Source organism: Argentina silus (assembly GCF_951799395.1).
Source record: "Argentina silus genome assembly, chromosome: 8".
Taxonomy (NCBI): Eukaryota; Metazoa; Chordata; class Actinopteri; order Argentiniformes; family Argentinidae; genus Argentina; species Argentina silus.
Window position 1 is genome coordinate 13,423,342 of NC_139662.1, and position 20,646 is coordinate 13,443,987.

General features: G+C 46.3%; 1 protein-coding gene across 5 annotated transcripts in view; it reads left to right on the forward strand.

The window, feature by feature from the left end:
* ubr4 (ubiquitin protein ligase E3 component n-recognin 4) overlaps nt 1-20,646 on the forward strand; it is a gene marked incomplete at its 5' end in the record, with an annotated part of 56,564 nt that overhangs the window by 7,288 nt on the left and 28,630 nt on the right. For 2 of the 5 annotated variants that reach the window (XM_083675118.1, XM_083675120.1), the window contains 38 exons: nt 267-326; nt 477-667; nt 1,296-1,404; nt 1,621-1,758; nt 2,060-2,177; nt 4,875-5,062; nt 5,286-5,442; nt 5,768-5,853; nt 6,233-6,402; nt 6,828-7,107; nt 7,350-7,488; nt 7,586-7,665; nt 7,788-7,916; nt 8,465-8,647; nt 8,844-8,966; nt 9,107-9,336; nt 9,532-9,650; nt 9,756-9,853; nt 9,972-10,129; nt 10,683-10,889; nt 11,055-11,156; nt 11,330-11,430; nt 11,727-12,114; nt 12,474-12,537; nt 12,643-12,834; nt 12,984-13,054; nt 13,175-13,367; nt 14,342-14,575; nt 15,013-15,183; nt 15,494-15,676; nt 15,901-16,059; nt 16,225-16,377; nt 16,542-16,769; nt 18,099-18,256; nt 18,407-18,578; nt 18,751-18,952; nt 19,324-19,487; nt 19,804-20,020. In XM_083675118.1, coding sequence (XP_083531244.1) covers nt 267-326; nt 477-667; nt 1,296-1,404; nt 1,621-1,758; nt 2,060-2,177; nt 4,875-5,062; nt 5,286-5,442; nt 5,768-5,853; nt 6,233-6,402; nt 6,828-7,107; nt 7,350-7,488; nt 7,586-7,665; nt 7,788-7,916; nt 8,465-8,647; nt 8,844-8,966; nt 9,107-9,336; nt 9,532-9,650; nt 9,756-9,853; nt 9,972-10,129; nt 10,683-10,889; nt 11,055-11,156; nt 11,330-11,430; nt 11,727-12,114; nt 12,474-12,537; nt 12,643-12,834; nt 12,984-13,054; nt 13,175-13,367; nt 14,342-14,575; nt 15,013-15,183; nt 15,494-15,676; nt 15,901-16,059; nt 16,225-16,377; nt 16,542-16,769; nt 18,099-18,256; nt 18,407-18,578; nt 18,751-18,952; nt 19,324-19,487; nt 19,804-20,020 — 6,115 coding nt within the window. The remainder of the gene's footprint in view (nt 1-266; nt 327-476; nt 668-1,295; nt 1,405-1,620; nt 1,759-2,059; nt 2,178-4,874; nt 5,063-5,285; nt 5,443-5,767; nt 5,854-6,232; nt 6,403-6,827; nt 7,108-7,349; nt 7,489-7,585; nt 7,666-7,787; nt 7,917-8,464; nt 8,648-8,843; nt 8,967-9,106; nt 9,337-9,531; nt 9,651-9,755; nt 9,854-9,971; nt 10,130-10,682; nt 10,890-11,054; nt 11,157-11,329; nt 11,431-11,726; nt 12,115-12,473; nt 12,538-12,642; nt 12,835-12,983; nt 13,055-13,174; nt 13,368-14,341; nt 14,576-15,012; nt 15,184-15,493; nt 15,677-15,900; nt 16,060-16,224; nt 16,378-16,541; nt 16,770-18,098; nt 18,257-18,406; nt 18,579-18,750; nt 18,953-19,323; nt 19,488-19,803; nt 20,021-20,646) is intronic. The other 3 variants (XM_083675121.1, XM_083675119.1, XM_083675122.1) reach the window with 3 other exon arrangements.

Below are 20,646 nucleotides of genomic sequence, written 5' to 3' on the forward strand. Positions count from 1 at the left end.
TGTGCACTTCTGTGCAGATATTGAGAGGACTCATTGATATTTAGTGCAAAATTAGATCAACCGGGCAGAAAATTGAATAAGAACTATTGATACATCTGGATCTCTCAAACATAGCAACAGGTTTTTTCTCTACTTGTATGTGATGGGGGAGCGTGTGATGCAAAATACATTTCTGTGCAAGAAGATAAAGATCAATCCCAATCTGATGTATGTTTTTTTTCCCCCTGCTTGATTGACACATGATCACTCTCCATCTGTGTTATAAGCTGGAAATCTATGAAATGATCGGCCAAGCCATCAGCAGCTCCCGTAGAGCTGGAGGAGAGGTAAGTGGTGGGATAAAAGAAAACTGTAAAAATGCACTTATTATTTTTTCTTTTAATCGAGAAAGACAATTGTAGTCGATTCATTTTCCAGGACCATGAGTAATCGTTCCAGCCCCAATCTAACTATGGTTGTGTGTCTCCATCCTACAGCACTATCAGAACTTCCAGTTGCTGGGGGCCTGGTGTCTGTTAAACAGCCTGTACTTGATCCTCAACCTGAGCCCCACGGCTTTGGCTGACAAGGGAAAGGAGAAGGACCCCCTGGCTGCACTGAGGGTCCGGGACATTGCCACCCGCACCAAAGAAGGAGCAGGGTCCCCCAAACTGGGCCCTGGCAAAGGGTTAGCTGCCTTCCCAAGTATCCACCCCACTATACATTGTTCACATTGTGTTGCTGTATAGCGTAGAATAGAGTTAGAATTTGTATCACTGATTTGCAAAACCTACCTCCCGATTTCACATGTTAGAAAATTTCTTAAAAATACTAAACTGAAATTTGGATTGGATATGTAACCACACCCTTTTCTATGACACATGAATTAATTAAAGAGCAAAAATGTCCCTAATGTATCAAAGAATTTGCATTGCACTATCTATTTGAAATAGTGTGTTGCTTTCTAAGGCTACACAATTTCATATTCTATATTTTAAAGGGGTGGACACTTGGTGCATATGGAAAAATCTATGTACAGTTTCACCACTGCTTTTGAATTTGTACGTCGTAAAAGATCTGGGTCAAATACATGTGGCATATGTTCTTGATTAAGCTTGGTCTGCACTTTTGGGACACTTCCATTGTACCAGGAAAACTAAATCAAATATTCAAAGTATTTTACATATGCATTTGATCCAGGTCTAAAGTATTGAGATGTTAGAAGATGTTTGTGTACTTGTAAAATACAAATCGAGAGAGCAGAGTCTCTTTTTTTGCTTTAGAGACTAAGGGTATTTCTCTTTTTGTTGTTCAAGACACCAAGGCTTTGGAGTTCTGTCAGTCATCTTGGCCAACCATGCCATCAAGCTCCTCACTTCACTGTTCCAGGACCTCCAAGTGGAGGCCCTGCACCGGGTGAGTGCTGTAAGTAAAACCAAAGTCTGCGCACATACACACATGCTTCAGTTCTTCACTGTTATAGAGCCCAAGAAGAATGCTGTTGATTTATTTTTTGGGTCCAATTTCCTGGTTTATACGCGGTCGCAGGACTGCTTTAATGGCGCTTACTGCAATGGCCGTCGGTTCCTGTGTGAGGTTCAAGATGAGGCTCCATTCCCTTTTCCCCATTGTGCCCCGCAGAGTTGGGCCAGTGACGGGCCTCCTGCTGAGCTCAACATCATGGCCCAGAGCACCTCCATCCAGAGGGTCCAGAGGCTCATTGACTCCGTGCCCCTCACCAACCTGCTCTTCACCCTGCTCTCCACGTCTTACAAAAAGGTACCCATGCTCACCTGTGCCATGTACTTGGCTTTCATGTGGATACATCTTTGAGAATGGTAATATGTGATCCCCCACCCTTGCCTTATCTGGACATTTTTCAATTTTGTTTTTCTTTTGCTTTGAAAGTGAACAGTTAGCTATGTAGAGCAGTGCGAAATAGTCCTAATTTAATGGACTTTTCAGAACCTGAAGGACAAAATGTGGCTATTGTACTGGGGAGTGAATCTTTTTTACAAGACACTGTGTGTGTGGGCAGACTGACTTAGCATGCGTTGTTGTTGTGACTGTCTTATCACAGGCCTGTGTGCTCCAGCGTCAGAGGAAGGGTTCCGTCAGCAGTGATGCTAGCGCCTCCACAGACTCCAACACCTACTACGAAGATGACTTCAGCAGCACAGAGGAGGACAGCAGCCAAGGTACATACCCACACACTCTCCCTATTACAAAGGAATCACTTGTCACCAATCAATAGGGCTATGAGAGTTTCCACTGATGATGAACAACTCTGAGAAATTCCCATTAGAGTTTGAAGAGAGTGTAGATTGTCATTGGAACCATTTCATGTCTTATTTCCTTGCATCTCAAAATACAGTACAAGTCAAGCACTCTGACATGGTGAAAGAACTATGCTAATACCATCCATCATTATTGTGATTACTTTAAGTGCTGCACTGGTGTTAAAACCATAGTGATCAGTACTTATAATATTGAAATGAAACTCTCCATGTGACTGTCACACCTAGCATGTACAAAGGGTGACTTTATTCACCAAAAAATGCATAAATTACGGTGTTTCATTTTGTAGCCAAAGTATTGTTGCTAGGTAAATACCACACTTTGCACTATAGGTGGTGAGTGTTCTGGAATTCTTTGTCAGTTAGTGAGTTAAGCAGAGCTGTGTTTGTGTTTGACCTGGGCTAGAGTCAGGTCTGAGGAGACTCAAGGATGTTTTTAGACACTTCTGGTGTGCTGGACGATGTAAAATCACAGCAGGAAATAACCGGAACAGAGTCAGGCCACTTGAGAGGGTACAAACAGGTCAGTGGATGTTATGGCAACTGAGATGGAACTCCAAGCCACACACACACACACACACACACTTCTAATTCATACCCTCTAATCTCCATGGGACAACAACAGGTTAGTGACAGTGTGTACTGTCTCAGCAGAGAGAAGACAGGAGAGGACAGGAGCAGCTTGTGTCTCAGGTCAGCAGCTTTCCCACCCCTTGGCCACAGACTTAGGGGCTTTCCACACTACAGGGCCGACCCAAACCGTACCGTACTGGCTCCCATATTTTCTTTTCACGTTTTCCTTTCCAACACTGTTACAGCTAAAATGGTGGATGTGTAACCAGGCCAGCACAGTACCAGCTCGGTTTGGCTCTGTAGTATGATTTAGGGTATTAGCATCCATGTGTTAAAGATGAACTCCAGCAACAACAAAAAAAAATCGGTTTTAAAATCGACGTCACACCTTAACAATTCTGACATGAAAAGTGCTCTCTAGTGTAAAAATAAAATATTTTGACTGAAAAGGGACATGTTTGGGAAAAGTCATGCGCCTTGACATCACACTCTACTGAGCACCAGACCTCCACCAGATGGTTCTATCACAAAGTGATATAAAGGAGTTAGTGAGCTAACTTTGGTCAACAACCAACTCTGGATAACCCATGTCCCAAAGGTTGCTCACCGTTTAGTCATGTATATGACTACAGCAACAAATCATGAACCTTGAACTTGCTCCAGGGCAGGTTCCCATCTCCTTAAAGCCATCCCCATTTTTATTGTTGCCTTCGGCAACAATAAAAATGGAGGCATTGATGTCAGTGTTTCATTTGATAAACGCAGAAATGCACATGCAGTTACTTTCACTGCCCCTGCTGGAGTCCATCTTTAATATTTAATATTCTTTATTATACAATATCACGATCAAGTATTTGAACTGGGCCCCCTTAGGTTTGTAGAAGCAGTAGCACCAGAGCCATACATCTACAGACTTCAGCAAGAGATGTAGATTTTTGGTGGTTACCATGTCCGCATCAAAAGTTAAAAGAAATTTCAAGAAATCAAGAAATTTGTGTTGCTGTTGGAATGCAAAGTAGAATGTTTGCATTTGATGAAAACAACATGGAGGAAGTTTTCCATACTTTTGTATATCTATGGCTCTGGGTAACCCAAAATCAAATGAACCTGTTTGTTGGATCAGTACACTGTCATATGGTCAGAAAAGTTTTTTTTGACAACATCTGAGCATCGGAACTATCGTATTACCAGCTCCTTGTTTACCCACTGATGACCTCCTGAAAACGTCTTGCTACATGACACTTCCCAGGCATATTAATTCTATAAAGTAATCTGTGGTTGATGGCCAGATGCTTCCATCCCTTTTGTATTCTTTGGGCTTGCTGACTGCTTGCTGCCGGAGTGGTTAGATTATGTTCTAGCTTGTCTACAACTATAGATATGGTAATTGTATTTGTCAAATGTATGCTCTCCTGTGAGAATCCAGCAAAGAGGTCTCTGAAAATTTGGAGCTGGCCAGAAGCACACTGTGTGCCTGCCAACCATTATGCCTATCCAATCCAACATTTGCAGTGAAGTCCTGATTGGCAGAGACCTGCCCCTCCCCCTTTCGTTTCCTGAAACGAAATTACCAATGTAGCGTCCATGTCAATGAAACTTTGTGGTGCGCAGCACACTTTTGCGGAAGCAAATTGGAGCCAAAGAGAGTGAGACAAACAATGCTTGAATGTTGTCAATTGCAACTTTTACTGACAATGTACTGTTGCTGAATAACTCCAGGCCTTACATCCCTGTGATGCACGCAGTGCTATGCAACCTCAGCTAAATTGATGAATTATCTTATGTAAAATGTGTTTATTATTTTAATGTAAAGAGTATGAGATTTGAAATGCACTTTAGATAGTCTGCTAGAGGCATATGACATGTCGTCAGGCCTGTTACACCAAAGAAATGTCTTTGTTCTGAGGCAGATGGTGGCGCATCATATCAGAGTTGAATGCTTTAGGTGACAGCTCAGTTAAGTGTTACCATACTGACATCCCCAAGGAGTGTGTTGTGTAACTGCTTATGCCCTGCCTGTTTCAGACGATGACAGCGAGCCCATCTTGGGCCTATGGTTTGAGGAGACCATCTCACCCACCAAAGACAAGGTGGCCCCGCCACCCCCTCCCCCACCCCCTCCTCTGGAGACCTCCCCCAGACTGAAGAGTCCCAGCAAACAGAATGCCGGCGAGAATGGCAACATCCTGGCTGGCCGCAAGGACCCTGAGCTGGTGAGGCCCTGGCATTCAGCCATAAAACAGAGGACCGATTACGAATGGCTAAAAAAAAACTAAAAAACAATAATAGCAATTGGAAAAAATGTCATCCTTCTTATATGTCTTTTTGCAAGTCCTTGAAGATAAAACAACATATGCAGCCAATGTTTTCATTGAATGCATATGCTAAAAATGCTAAAGCCCTGTATCACTTATCACTGTCAATTTAATCTTTCAGTTCCTGAGTCTGGCCTCAAGCATTCTGAACTTCATCACCACCTCCATGCTCAAGTCCAGGAACAACTTTATCCGGAACTATCTGAGCGTGTCCCTCACGGAACAACACATGGCCACCCTGGCCAGCATCATTAAAGACGTGGACAAAGATGTCAAAGGTCGGGCAGAAAAACCCCCCAAAGATTTCTCACACACACATTTGATAAATACTCTTGCGTGAATCCACTGCTTTTCCCCACACTATAAGGTGCTGAAGTCTGTCATGCAGATTCATGTCTGGTATCTGAATTAACCTGTTGAAAATTGGGATAAACAAATTGCAATTTTGACAGCCCAAATATACCTTAGATACTAGAAGCCATCTTGAGACGTTTACATTGGCTCACTATAACTCAAACGAAGTGGATCCACACATGCACCTCTCAGCCAAACTGGTGATTTAATTGGAGTATAGTGTGATAAGTGGGCTTGACTTTTCTCCAGGTTCCTCGGATGAAGAGTTTGCCTCGGCTCTGTATCACTTCAATCACACCCTGGTGACATCAGACCTTCCCTCCCCAGCCCTCCAGGTAAACTGGGCTTGCCCTTGTTAATGCATTTAGTAGCTAGTAGAATCTAGTATTCATTTGACATAACGGACCATTCGTCCAACCGTATCTTGCCATTAAATGAACACACACAGCGAGCCTTTAATGCACACCACAAGTTTTTGTCAGTACGTTGTTAATGTTTGTGTTCATCATTATCTACGGTTAACTCCTACATTATTAAATCATAATTAATGTAGCCTAAATGTAAAGTGTTACCCACATTGTTGAACCATCCCTTTAAACATTTTGTGCTTGAACATTTCAAAACACAGTTGCTAGCAGATTAATTGTAGGCTAATTGACACGGTAGGAGTGCCACTAACTCACTATCGCACCCTGCTCTTCTGGTCTCTCTCAGAACACCCTCCTTCAGCAGTTGGGCGTGGCCCCCTTTTCCGAGGGCCCCTGGCCCCTCTACATCCACCCGCAGTCCCTGTCAGTGCTCTCCAGACTGCTGCTCATCTGGCAGCACAAGGCCAGCCTGCAGGGTGACCCTGACGTGCCCGAGTGTATGAAAGTATGGGAGAGGTAAGGCATCATTCTCAAGTAAAATGAATTGTGTTAAAGTTAGACTCAGGGGTATTCCCATTACTCACGGGTGAGTGGAATGATGTCAGAGATGCTTCAGCCTAGCAACATGCCTTGAGATTCCAATGCCATACCCACAATGTGCAGAACTCACATTTCACTGCAGATTACTACAGTCCATTTATTTTTCCAACATCCACTTCCAAATCAAATCGAAATGTATTTGTCATGTACATAGAATACAGCCGTGGACTATGCAATGAAATGCTTAGGGCAAGGTAGCTAAAACAATGTTGTAAGGTGGCAAAGTGTATCACAGCAATTCTGGCACTAGCAATAGTACAGTAGTGGCATAGGAGTGCAAATGAGCAATGCGCTGTCATTTTATATCATTGCTAACCAATGTCATTGCCCCCCCCCCACAGGTTTGTGGGCACCCTCAAGCAGCACACCCTCCAGGGCTGCATGCCTGGAGACGAGGACCTGAACGTGGAGCACCTCCAGCTCCTGCTGCTCCTCTTCCACAACCTGTCTGAGCGCGGCCGGCGGGCCGTCCTGGCCCTGGTCACCCAGGCCATCACAGAGGTGGCCCAGCACGTAGACTCCCAGCTCCAGGTGGTGCCCCTTAACCTGTCTCGTATGCTGCTGGTCCTGGACTATCTACTGCACCAGTACTCCAAGGTCCCCATGTACCTGTTTGAACAGGTAGGAACAAGTCTAGAAGTCAAATAAGTTTCATGTCAAAAGAGGCTTTGGTCTCCCATGTATAAATTAAGGTTAAATAGATAAGCAGTTGGAATATTACTTTAGTACTTCTGAAGGTAGCTAGTTTGTAAGCCAGCTAGTTGGCTTGCAAGCTGGTCAACTCCAGATTATCATTGGTTCTTATCACAGTATGAGGATGGGGAATATTTGACATCACCCTCACATTCTGACTGTGACTGCAGGTCCAGTACAACCTCCTGACGCCACCCAACACAGGGGCCACCTCTGTTCAGGATGGAGGCAAACGTAGCACCCTGCCATTCTACTATGGCTTCAAAGAGGTGGAAGAAAACTGGACCAAGCACTGCTCAGCAGGTAGGAGTAAGTCAATACCATACTCCTATTTGTCCAATTCTAGCATCAGACGTGATTTAAGCTGTTGCTGTCCTATTCCGCTAAACTGCCCCATCTCTCTTAGATGCCACACAGCAGCCCAAATTCTACTGTGTCCTGTCCCCCGAAGCCTCGGAGGACGACAGAAGCAGACTCGACGGCAAGGTGAGAGTGCAGTCCACATCAACCAAGCTTCAAAACATGTACCTTTTTGTTGTATGTACAGAAAAAACACTCTTCTTCCCAGGCAGGCACTCCCTTTCTTAGGAATGTTTTGTTTGACGCAGGTGTTCCAGAAGCTGTTCAACGGAGCAGTGAAATATGACGAGCTCTACTCGTGTCTGATCTCACTGCTGGCAGCCGGCTCTCAGTTTGATACGGCCAGAAGGCAGGAGAACAAGCCCATCACGCCCATGGTGAGAAACCCGCTCACCCCGCCACGGCCTCTGCACTACTATGTAGCACTCTGGGCCCAGATGTATTTACGTTTTACTTAAACTCACAAACTGAAAATTTATTCCGGAACTCTCACCACAGAGTGCCAAGCGTTTTGTGGTATTTCCCTAGCAACTATACTTTGGCTACAAAATGAAACTTCATAATTTATCCATGTCCGGTGAAATAAAGTCACCCGTGGCACCCTAGAATGTTGACAATTTGGGAGACTTTATTCACCCTAGCACTAAATGAGTTAAGTATGTGTGTCTGCTCCTCGTAGTGGTTTGCGTTTGGGAAGGACAAGGGCAGGTGGGGTAAATTGTCATAGTGAATGTCAGCTTTGGCCCTGTGTATCACACAATGATTTGACTTTTGGTAAATATGCTCTCGGAAATAATGCCTTACCCATGGAAAAACCTCCAAAAAGGACAAAATCACCGGCTTGTGCTAGAGCACTCAAAAATGATATATGAGGACATGAAAATGCCCTAGGGGATAATGTTGTGTTGACTCTGGTCCTCCACAGGAGGCCTGCTCCCTGCAGTACTACTTCCTGGTGCTGTGGAGGATCCTGGGCGTCCTGCCACCCTCCAAGGCCTACATGGAACAGCTGAAGGCTGGCTGTGGGGAGCCCAGCGAGAGTGACATCTTGCATACCCTACGGTGGTCCTCACGCCTCCGAGTCACCACCTACGCCAACTGGATCAAGGTCTGTGTAATACAATAGCAGCTGTTTCTCTTGAGTAATTTGAATTGTTATGAATAAACTATTGATATCTATTCAATAACCTTCAAGATTAAATTCAATCTGTATCTCTCAAACGAAATATGAAATCTCAAGTAAAAACAATGAGAGGCTTTAGACCGTTTTCTAACCACTCCTTTTCCTCCATCGTCAATGGCAGGAGCACCTAGTCAAACAGGGGATGAAGTCAGACCAAGCAACCTCCCTGACCGAAGCCACCGCTGCCAAGTGCAGCACCGTCAAGTACGATGTGGACCTAGCAGAAGAGTACATCGCTAGACAGGTACGGGGAGCCCACTCGTCTGTTTGATCAAGTGTCCTCCTGACGCCTATACACTGCCTGAGCGACACTGTCTGGCTGCGTGCTTGTTTGAACGTAGGACCTTGAACTCTGATCTTTTGGCCGTTCTCTCCCGGTCGTAGATCTCGACCTTCTCCTCTGTGGACCCTACCGCCATCCTGCAGCGCCACCAGGTGCCCTCCCTGCAGGCCATCTACACGCTGGATGCCGTCATCTCCAAAGTCCAGGTCTCTCTGGACGACCACTTCTCAAAGGTCGCTGCTGAGACCGACCCCCACAAGTCCTCTGAGATCACAAAGAACCTGCTGCCTGCCACCCTGCAGCTCATAGACGTGTACACCGCCTTCACCAGGTGAGACCACTTAGGCCAGGGGCTTTGGGTCATGAAAGCCTCAACACCTCTGTTTTTTTTATTCATGTTGATATGCATGGTGGCTATAGGGTGACATTCTAAAAGCACATTTTCTGTTAATGACCAGCACCATGATAAAGAGTTGAAGTGATGGAGTGGTGAGGTTCTTGGGTTTCTCTTGTGTGTTGGTCCCAGGTCCTACTTACTGATGAGTCTCCCGGAGGAGGGGGAGAACAAGCCCACAGAGGCCAAGCTCCAGGGTTACGCAGCAGTGCTGTCGATCGGCTCCACGCGCTGCAAAGCCAATCTGCTCGGTAAGTAGCAGCACTCTCACAAAAAGGGGCTCATTTCCCACAAAGGAAAATACCACCCAATGAAATCACACAACAGGGTGGAACTTGTGTGTGTTGCTTTCTCAGGTCAGAGTGTGATGCAGAACCTGCCTTCTGCTGTCCAGACACTGTGTGAGACTTGGAACAACATCCACACCAACGAGTTCCCCAACATTGGCTCATGGGTAAGTGTACTGTTGTGTACGTGTGTGTATGCATGTGTGTAACCCCCCCAGTGTCTGTGATTTAGTTTTGAAGCATTGCAAGAAAAGTCTGACAGGGCTCTTTTTCTCTCTCCCTCAGCGTAACGCCTTTGCCAACGACACCATCCCGTCAGAGAGCTACATCAGTGCCATCCAGGCGGCCCACCTGGGGACTCTCAGTAATCAGTCTCTGGCTCTGGCCTCATCCCTCAAACACATCCTCCTCTCTCTGGTGCGCCTCACGGGAGACCTCATTGTGTAAGTGCCATCTCTAAAAACCCAGTTCAGCTCCCTTATTAGTGTACTTGCTTCAGGGGCATGATTGTTACTCCTTCATGGCAGTTTACCTTTTGAATTCAATTGTTATTTTGCCAAGACATGTCTGTCCTTGTTACCACACAAGCATTTAAAGTAACCAATTATGTAACCAGTTAGTCAACTAAAACTGCCCTATACCGTTTGACTGCTTGGAGTCTAGTGACCAATGAAAGAACAAACTGAATTTCATCATTGACAGTGTTAAGCAGTACAAATAATGTTCACTTCATCCCACACAATACGTATGTTATCAATAGAGGATTAGATTCAGCTTATGACAGCAGGGTTCTCGTTGTTTTCACTTTCTTTTTTTAACAACGATGTCATTGACGATCAAAGAGAGTAACTATCATTACTAAATGTATAATTTGCCTTGAAATGTCTACATAGTGGTGCTGCCAAGCCACTCTTTCATTCTTTAGTGAGAACCCTGATGATTTGGTATGTATGGTGTGGGGTGTATGGCCTGTTGACTGGCGGTTTCTCTCTCCAGCACAGAGGAGCTGAACCCTCCCCAGGTGGTGCGCTCGCTGCTGCCCCTCCTCCTGGAGAGCAGCACGGAGAGTGTGGCCGAGATCAGCAGCACCTCCCTGGAGCGCATCCTGGGCCCCGCCGAGTCCGACGCCTTCCTGGCCCGCATCTACGAGCGCCTGGTCACCGGCTGCTACAACATCATAGCCAACCACGCTGACCCCAACAGGTATAACTAGACCAGACTCGCTAGCCTTAGGTACACTCACACAGTGGAAGTTCACATTTATAGGGGTATTGTCCCTTCAAGCTGCAATACTCTATTGAAGAGACAGATAATTAGCTGACAAAATGCAACCAGTCCAGTCAGTGACACTTGTCTGGTCTCTCCCAGTGGTCTGGATGAGTCTGTACTGGAGGAGTGTCTGCAGTACCTGGAGAGACAACTGGAGAGCAGCCAAGTGCGCAAGGCCATGGAAGAGTTCTTCTCCTTCAGGTATTTACCCCCCCACCGCACCTTATTTACCCCCACCGCACCTTATTTACCCCCACCGCACCTTATTTACCCCCACCGCACACTATTTACCTCCACCACACCAATATCATACCAAAAGCATTTCAGCCCAAACAGTCCCTCTTACTTGCCATGCATTTACTCTGTACTTTCAGCGGTGAACTCGTCCAGATCATGATGGCAACAGCCAATGAAAACCTCTCTGCGAAATTCTGCAACAGGGTGCTGAAATTCTTCACTAAACTTTTCCAACTGAGTAAGTATACCCTAACTTCTCTTGTCTTCCTGCCCAGAGCCCTTTTAAGGCTCAGGTCCCACATGCCTAAACTGGTTAAACATAAACTTTAAAATCAGTGTCATCCATACCAGTTATCTGCTTTGTACCTAATTTCTCCAAGTCAGGGATAGATATCTAATTTGTGAGAACACTACCATGGTCCTCATTTAATTGTACATTTGGTTGGGAACACAGTTTATCGTTTGCCTATGTTGTACAGCCAAGAGAGTTTATAGAGTGCTTCTTCTAACCTGCGTGCCGTCTTCCCAACCCAGCGGAGAAGAACCCCAACCCCAGCCTGCTGTGCCTGTGTGGCTCCCTGGCTCAGCTGGCCTGTGTGGAGCCGTCCCGTCTGCAGTCCTGGCTCACACGCATGACGGCCACGCCGCCCAAAGACTCAGAGCAGCTGGAGACGGTGCAGGAGAACCGCCAGCTGCTGCAGCTGCTCACCACCCACATTGTCCGTGACAACAGCCAGGTGGGCGAGGGCGTGTGCACCGTCCTCCTCAGCACGCTCATCCCCATGGCAACAGAGATGCTGGCCAATGGCGATGGGGCCGGCTTCCCTGAGCTCATGGTCATCATGGCAACCTTGGCCAGTGCTGGCCAGGGGGCGGGGCACCTGCAGCTGCACAGGGCGGCCATCGACTGGCTGACCAGATGGTGAGATGTCCTGCACATGTCCACTTAATTCACAGTGATAACATGTAAAGTGATAGCACACTTAATTATTCACTTTTTTGGGTTAGAGTAAGTTCACTATTTGTCGTGATAGTGTCTATAACTAGACAAAGTCAAAACTAGTTTTAAATAATGTATTCACTCTTTATAAAGGGCACCTTAATGAAAAGTGTTACCTAATTAAGCAACAGTTATTTTGATTGACTGACTAAGTTCATACATTTCCCCGGAGCAGAAAAGCCAAGTCATGATGACCAAGGAAACTGCCTGCAGGAATATTGTTTTTTCTTTCCATGCTAACTGCCGGCAAATTAAACATGCCCTGCTCTTTTCTTTTGCAGCAAAAAGTACCTGACCCAGAAAAACGTTGTGGAGAAAGTGAGTGCTAATGTGTCGCAGGGCAAGGTAAGACTTTATTTATTTTTATTCACCATGATTTTTGTGATTTTGCAGGCTTAAACTGCTATCTCTGTGTGTATCTGCTAATCTGCTGTGTATTTCCTCTCTCAGCACGCTAACATGCTGGAGTGTTCGTGCCACATCATCTCCTACCTGGCCGACGTGATGAATGCCCTGAGGCAGAGCAGTGGCCAGGGCTCGTCAGCACTCCTCGTGGACGGGGAGGAGAAGGCCATCGAGGTGGACTCTGACTGGGTGGAGGAGCTGGCCATGGAGGAAGACGACTCCCAGGCAGAGGACTCTGTAAGGAGCCCCTATCCACATCCGCCACCACCTTTTAGGCCTCTGTAGGCCATGTCACTCTATTTAGGAGGATATATTGGAATGTCAAAATATAATATATAATACAAATGGAAAGGAAATGAGCTCATATATGTTTATTTGCGTCATAGGATGAAGATTCCCTTTGCAATAAACTCTGCACCTTCACCATCACACAGAAGGAGTTCATGAACCAGCATTGGTAAAAGAAGCGTTTTCATGCCCCCCTCCATGATGCAATCCCATAATGAGAATTGATTTTGACTAACTCGCACATTTATCTAGCGGCTTAAAGTCTTGCCCTGCCTCCTTCCTCCTGTAGGTACCATTGTCACACCTGTAAGATGGTGGATGGGGTAGGTGTGTGCACAGTGTGTGCCAAGGTCTGTCACAAAGACCACGAGATCTCCTATGCCAAATACGGCTCTTTCTTCTGTGACTGCGGGGCCAAGGAGGATGGCAGCTGCCAGGTGAGACCGAATACCTCAGGTCATCATGGGAAGAGAACAACTGCGGTAACTTTGGCTTGCAAATCATTTATCATTGATTCTCATCCAGTCATTTCAGTTAGTCAGGGTTTTAGCTACCCCACACATACAGTGCCGAGAGAAAGTATGAACAATTTTAACATTTTGTTTTGAGAGCCTAAAATTCAATTTTTTGTCTGTTACACACACAGTCTGTAACACCAAAAGATGTCCCACATTTTTTTTCAATTTATAGAACAAAGCACAGAGCGTCTTTTCGGCACCTTTTCTCTTTTGAAACCCAATTTGCAACGCTGAAAAAGTGCCTCCTACTTTCGTATGAAATACATATTTTTTTTTCAAAAGAGACAGAGTGAAGTAGGTTGTGTGAATTTAAGGTTTTTTAATTTATCTAATGGAAAGAAATTTGATCTGGCAAGGCTTTCACATACTTTTCTCTGCACTGTATGAGTAGAAATAAGGAAATCCATCCATGTTATCTGTTTGTGTTTGTTATGAAGTGATGCAGTACACCTTGCAACTAATTTTTGCTTGGAATTAACTGACAAAGGTTGAATTAAGTGTCAGTCTGGACTGCCTCAATTGAAGCAGTTTGTGCCGATGTCATTAATTGCTTCTCTATAGGTGCAGTTCCAGACTGATATTCAGTGAAATGAAACTGAGCTAAATCACATCTGGTTACAGACTAAATAACATGTGCATGCTATAGTGAGTGTACTGTAACAAAGCACATCAGATCACTAAAAATTCCCCAAACAATATATGCCCTTGTCTGTCTGCTCACTGACGTGTTTGCCTAGATGTGTGGGTGTGTGTTTACTGGGCTCACTGTGTGTGTGTGTGTGAGTGAGCATGGACGTGTGGCAGAATCGGCCAAATGAAAATCTGGCCTTGTATGTGCAATTGAGTGTTTGCTGACCTCCCCAACTGATGTGTGTACATGTGTGCTTATTAGTGTACGGTCTTCTTTGACTGACCCGGTGTGTGTTTATGGATCTCAGGCCCTGGTGAAGCGCAGTCCCAGCAGTGGCATCAGCTCCACCTTGAAGGAGTCGTCTGCGTTCCAGAGTGAGCTGCGTATGCCCGAGAGTGCCATCCGCCACCAGAGCGCCTCACCTGCCGACAAGGGCAAGGTGACGATCTGTGACGGCAAGAGCATCGACGAGGACCGACCCAAGAAGAGCAGTGTGTGCAAGAACATTGAAGGCTGCCAGGAAGACTTGCTGGCACAAGTGGTGAGTGCTAACAGATAGTGATATCCGTCTGCAGACTTGCATCCACTCCTGTAAGGTTCGACGCATCTGAGAGAGGACCATACCGCGTCCCACAGGACCCCAATGGGGCAATTCCTCTAATAAATTGTCCTAGTTTTAGAATTTCTATGCCTAGGAAGAACAACAGAACTTGCTACAAGTACCAAAGTGTGCAAGTACCAGCCCCTTTCTTACTCCAAGCGTATGAGGAATCCTCTGTCAGATGAACAATATGTGCATTATGATAGAAATATGGAAATTACACATCATCATCCTGTAATTTAAAACCTGTCCTCAAGGCACCAATGCATGCGCTCCCACAGTCCTGACAGTTCCACAACTGTCCTTCCACTGAACGGCGCACTTGGTGACCAAAAGATAACTTCCTCTTCCCCCCCCCCCCCGCTCTCGTGTTGCAGTCGGGCTCATCCACGGCAGCTGTTGTATTGGAGATGCTAATCTTCCTTATGGATGCCATCCAGACCAACTTCCAGCAGGCGTCGGCGGTGGGCAGCAGCAGCCGTGCTCAGCAAGCCCTCAACGAGCTGCACACGCAGGACAAAAATGTGGAGATGACTGACCAACTAATGGTACTAAGAAGGGTTGAATAAAAAACATCATTGCTATCTGGCCTGCAGGTGTGAAGTTGAAACATAGCCAGCTATGTGCTACCCCGAGGCACTCCTGTAGATATGAAAGCAATTGACTAAATGTGACATGGTGGGAACTTCATCCAGAAGAAGGCTTGGTAAATTGCTAAAAACCTGTCTGAGCTCTTCAGTTGTACAGTAGTGTCTAGGGCGTGTTGAGGCTAGGGGCACATTTGGAATTCGGCATGACATGTGAAAAGCTATTCTGGATGGCTCCAGTCCTCCTCACAGGTGTGTTCCTCCTCCCTAGGTGCCCACGCTGGGATCCCAGGAGGGCGCGTTTGAGAACGTGCGCATGAATTACAGCGGCGACCAGGGCCAGACCATCCGCCAGCTCATCAGTGCCCATGTCCTGCGTCGTGTGGCCATGTGCGTCCTCTCCTCCCCCCACGGACGCCGCCAGCACCTCGCCGTCAGCCACGAGAAGGGCAAGGTGAGTCCACTGCTCAGCCCTACTGAATGCCCTGCAAACGCTGCCGTCTGCAGTTCAACATTGTATTACTATTACTAAAGAATACAAGTGAAGTTGTCCTCCATTGCAGGGGGTGGAGGCGGGCCAACAAAAATAACAGGTTTCATGTCTCTCTCCCCCCAACTACCCTACCACTGCAGATTTTTTCTTTGTGTCTAACTATTCATCCTCTGTACCTTTGGCAGATCACGGTGCTGCAGCTGTCTGCTCTCCTGAAACAGGCGGATTCCAGTAAGAGGAAGCTGACCCTAACTCGCTTGGCGTCGGCCCCTGTCCCCTTCACGGTGCTCAGCCTCACGGGCAACCCCTGCAACGAGGACTACCTGGCAGTCTGCGGCCTCAAGGTCATACATACATACACACTAATAGGCTTTTCAGAATTTCCTACTTGTTTAGCAATTGTATAGTAACTTCAGACCATTGAAAGACTATACCCAAGTGATGTGTTGTGTGTTTGAATGGTTCAAATGATAATAAGTAGTAATCTCTTTTTCCTATCCATCTCTCAGGACTGCCACGTGCTGACATTCAGTAGCACAGGCTCTGTGTCGGACCACCTGGTCCTGCATCCTCAGCTGGCCACCGGCAATTTCATCATCAAGGCCATCTGGCTCCCAGGGTCTCAGACTGAGCTGGCCATCATCACTGCAGACTTTGTCAAGGTCTGCTATTATCACACTGTCACTGAGCTTCCTTTTATATGATCATCTGAACAATTCATGATGATGTACATGGTAGCATTGTAAACCTTGGCCATCAAAACATAGGTGTAGACATCACCTGTTCTGTGTTATCGTGTGTTTTGACAATTTATTTGTCCATTCAGATCTACGACTTGTCCACGGATGCCCTGAGCCCCATGTACTACTTCTTGCTCCCGAGCTCCAAGATCCGAGACGCAACGTTCCTCTTCAACGAGGAGGGCAAGAACATCATCGTCATCATGTCCTCAGCTGGATACATGTACACTCAGGTGATGGACGAGTCCAGCAGCGCCCAGCATGGCCCCTTCTACGTCACCAGCGTGCTGGAGATCAACCACGAGGACCTGAAGGTAAATACATATGCACCCGACCTAAAAGTCACATTCTAAAATTAGCTTGGAAAAGGAAACTAAGCCACTGATTACTTTCAGTGCCTACAGCGATCCATAACCTCCAAGCACTGTGTGATTTATTCACCATTTCAACATGCAGCACTTGATTTCAATGACACATCTGCCCAAGGAATGACACTCGATGAGAGCATTACTTTTTAACAACATAATCTAAGACTTTACACCATTTGTTTACGATGGGGCCCGAGCGTGCATGTAACCCAGGCACTTGAACGTATTTGTTGTGGCTACGGGAAGGAAGGCTGTTCCTATACTGGCATTCACAGATTATATGATGTTGGTGAGCGACTCATGGGATGCCATGAACTGTATCAACACCTAGAACAGTTCTGCTAACTGACTGGGCTGAAGGTGCAGAAATGCCAAAATGTTCAGTGAACGATTGCTCAGCATGGCAACTGGGAGAAGAGAGGCTGCAAATGATAGGCCCTGAGGAGGCATTGTTAGACCGGACCTCCTTGGCCAACTTAAGGACTGAAAGGCATTGCACCCCTGAAGCTGTAATAGAAAGAGCATACATGTCAAGCATGTTGACATCCCAAGTTTGGTTTACCTAGCTGATCACGACTTCCTGTCTGGTCTGTTGATCTCAATCGGGAAAGCGGGTAAACTTACTTGGGGGGGGGGGGGGGGGGGGGGGGAAGAAAAGTACAGTAAAGTTGGCCTGTTGGCCCTACTGATTGGCCGCAGTGCCCTTAAACGAAATCCAACCCTTGTGGCCAAAGAGCCCTTGGGTGTAAAGTTGCCCTTTCTGTAGGCTTATACGTGTCCCTCCGAACATCCCTCACTGGCCCTTTCTTGAATGTGACTGAACATCGGGTTGTGGCTTGTCTTACTCCAAAATACATTTTCACAGGCCACTGTTGAATAAGGGATAATCTCAGCATTTTAGAAATGTCATATGATGTTCCAACTCCCAAAATGTATTTTATATATACATATTATTTATGACATTTTTAACCAGACTAGCCTATACAGTGATATTGAGAAAATAATTGTTTCTGCATCCGCAATGTGTCTAGAAATACAAATCAAAACTGATTATATAATATCTGATATTATTATATACTATCTTTCTGAGCATCATTGTTACCTATGTCAATAAGTCTAGGTATCAGGTGGCATTTGCAATTGATTTTTTTCCACTCAGCGTCACACATCTCCCGCTATTAAAGGCCCAATGCAACATTTCTCTAACATTTTGCAGGTTGTCTTGCTCTAAAACAATTGCAACTCTATGCCTGGTGTTGTTCTTGTGTGTTCCAGGACAGCAACGGTCAGGTGGCAGGGGGCGGAGTATCTGTGTACTACTCCCACGTGCTCCAGATGCTGTTCTTCAGCTACAGCCAGGGCAAGTCCTTCGCAGCCACAGTCAGCCGCAGCACCACGGACGTGCAGAGGCTCTTCACCATCAACGTCAAAGGGTAAATAAGGCCTGCAGCCCCGATATTCCTATTCTCCAAAAACGTACTGAATATTAAAAAAAAAGAGGATGTATCCGAGATTGGAGTTGTATGCATTTTCTTTCTTGTCCTTGCTTGATGTCTCTCTCTCTCTCTATTTTCCCTCTCTAGCTCCAATGGGGGCAGCAAGACGTCCCCAGCACTGTGCCAGTGGTCCGAGGTGATGAACCACCCTGGCCTGGTGTGCTGTGTGCAGCAGACTACAGGGATACCTCTGGTCATTATGATCAAACCTGACACCTTCCTTATCCAGGAGATTAAAACCCTGCCCGCTAAGGCCAAGGTAAGGCTGGGACACACCCACACCGAGCCCCAAGACACACACCTGTCTGTCTGTGACCCCCCCCCCCACTTCCCTCTTTCAATCAATCAGATGTTATTCACATAGCAGCATCTTATACATGAATTCAATGTGCTTCACAAAGAGGTAAAAAGTTCCCCTCCGGATCTCTCAGATTCAGGACATGGTGGCCATCCGGCACACGGCCAGCAACGAGCAGCAGCGCACCACCATGATCCTGCTGTGCGAGGATGGCAGCCTGCGCATCTACATGGCCAACGTAGACAATACCTCCTACTGGCTGCAGCCCTCCCTGCAGCCCAGCAGCGCCATCAGCATCATGAAGCCTGTCCGCAAGCGCAAGGCTGCCGCCGCCAGTGAGTCCGATTGTGACTCTGTGCCTTGTGCCAGACTATAATCTCATATGTTTCCAAATGGTTTTGTTGAAGCGTTGAGCTAAAGAGTAACAGGGTTGTTTCATGACCAGGGTGACATTTTATCCTTCGAAATGGGATGGTTACGGTTATTTTCGTGATTTGTTGAAAATGTGTTATGCCCTCAGTTGTCTTAATGTTAGTAGTGACAGTATCCCTGGTAATCCAAGCTCTACTTTTTAGGCTGATAGTTAGCAGCACTGTCCTGCAATGACTGGGTTTCAGTGTACCCTTCAGTGTACCCATCGTCCTCTAAGCTATAACCATCTAACCTTTTGTTCATTTGAGTCCGATTGTCACCTTTTTCATTCTAGCCACACGCACGTCCAGTCAGGTGACATTCCCCGTGGACTTCTTTGAGCACAACCAGCAGCTGACGGAGGTGGAGTTTGGTGGGAACGACCTGCTCCAGGTCTACAATGGACAGCAGATCAAACACAGGCTCAACTCCACAGGGATGTATGTGGCCAACACTAAGGTGAGGACTCGGGTGGTTGTGTTTTGGTGGGGGAGGGGCTGGTGTCTGGGCACGGGAGGGGCTAGTTAGGTGGGGGGGGGGGGGGGGGGGGTATGGAGATGGATACTTCTCAGTGTCCCTGTGTGTAATGTACAATAAAATACTCTTCTCTTCTTCTTCAATTTTTGTGGTTGCCAATTGTCGCTAGCTTCAGCTTTAGGTTATTTAGGTCTTATTGGTGCACTTTGCGACATTTGTCGATGTACAAAGTACTATCCAAATACATTTGATTGATCGTTCTTGTCTCATCATGTTTTTGCTTCCCATTTTGTCCCAGCCTGGAGGCTTCACTGTGGAGGCGGTCAATAACAACAGCTCCATGGTCATGACAGGCATGCGGGTTCAGGTGGGCACCCAGGCCATCGAGCGGGCCCCCTCCTACCTGGAGATCTTCGGGCGCACCATGCAGATGAATCTGACTCGCTCCCGCTGGTTTGACTTCCCCTTCACCAGAGAGGAGGCCCTGCAGGCAGACAAGAAGCTCTCAATCTTCAGTAAGAGCAAGACTTTGCACTATCGGTGCAATGATTAGTCAGCGTAATTGATGATTAACATGTAAATGTGTTTATTTATGACCACCGCATCATTTTGTTTTGAAGATGGGGGGGGGGGGGGGTTCCTCCAACAAAAAAAAAGAAAAAAGAGAGTCAAAAGTGTGGGAATACAGAAAGCACTTTAAAAGGAAGCATCTCGGAGCTTCCAAAGTAACTGTTGCTAAGTTTTAATAATGACAAAATTGCTGTGACACGTTGAAAGGGCTGCACAGTGTATGTTTGCTTGACTAGTAAAGATGTCCTATAAAACATTACCCTTTTTCCCCCCCATGCATTTCTGCAATCTAGCTACGTGACATAGCTACTGTATGTCAGGAGGTCTCAGCCATGTGAGCAATCATCCTGTCCCCTACACGACTAATCGTCTATTTTCTTATTGTGTACCCGCGGGAGGGGGATAAATAAAAAATACATTCAAGTATTATAAATAATTATAAATAATACTAAGTAATTAAGTATTATTCTACACAATGATACACACATGGTCTCATGGCGTGTGTAAGCGGTCTCTACATGGTCACAAAGTTAGTGACGCTAGTTCAAATGAAATTATCTGACTCCAACGT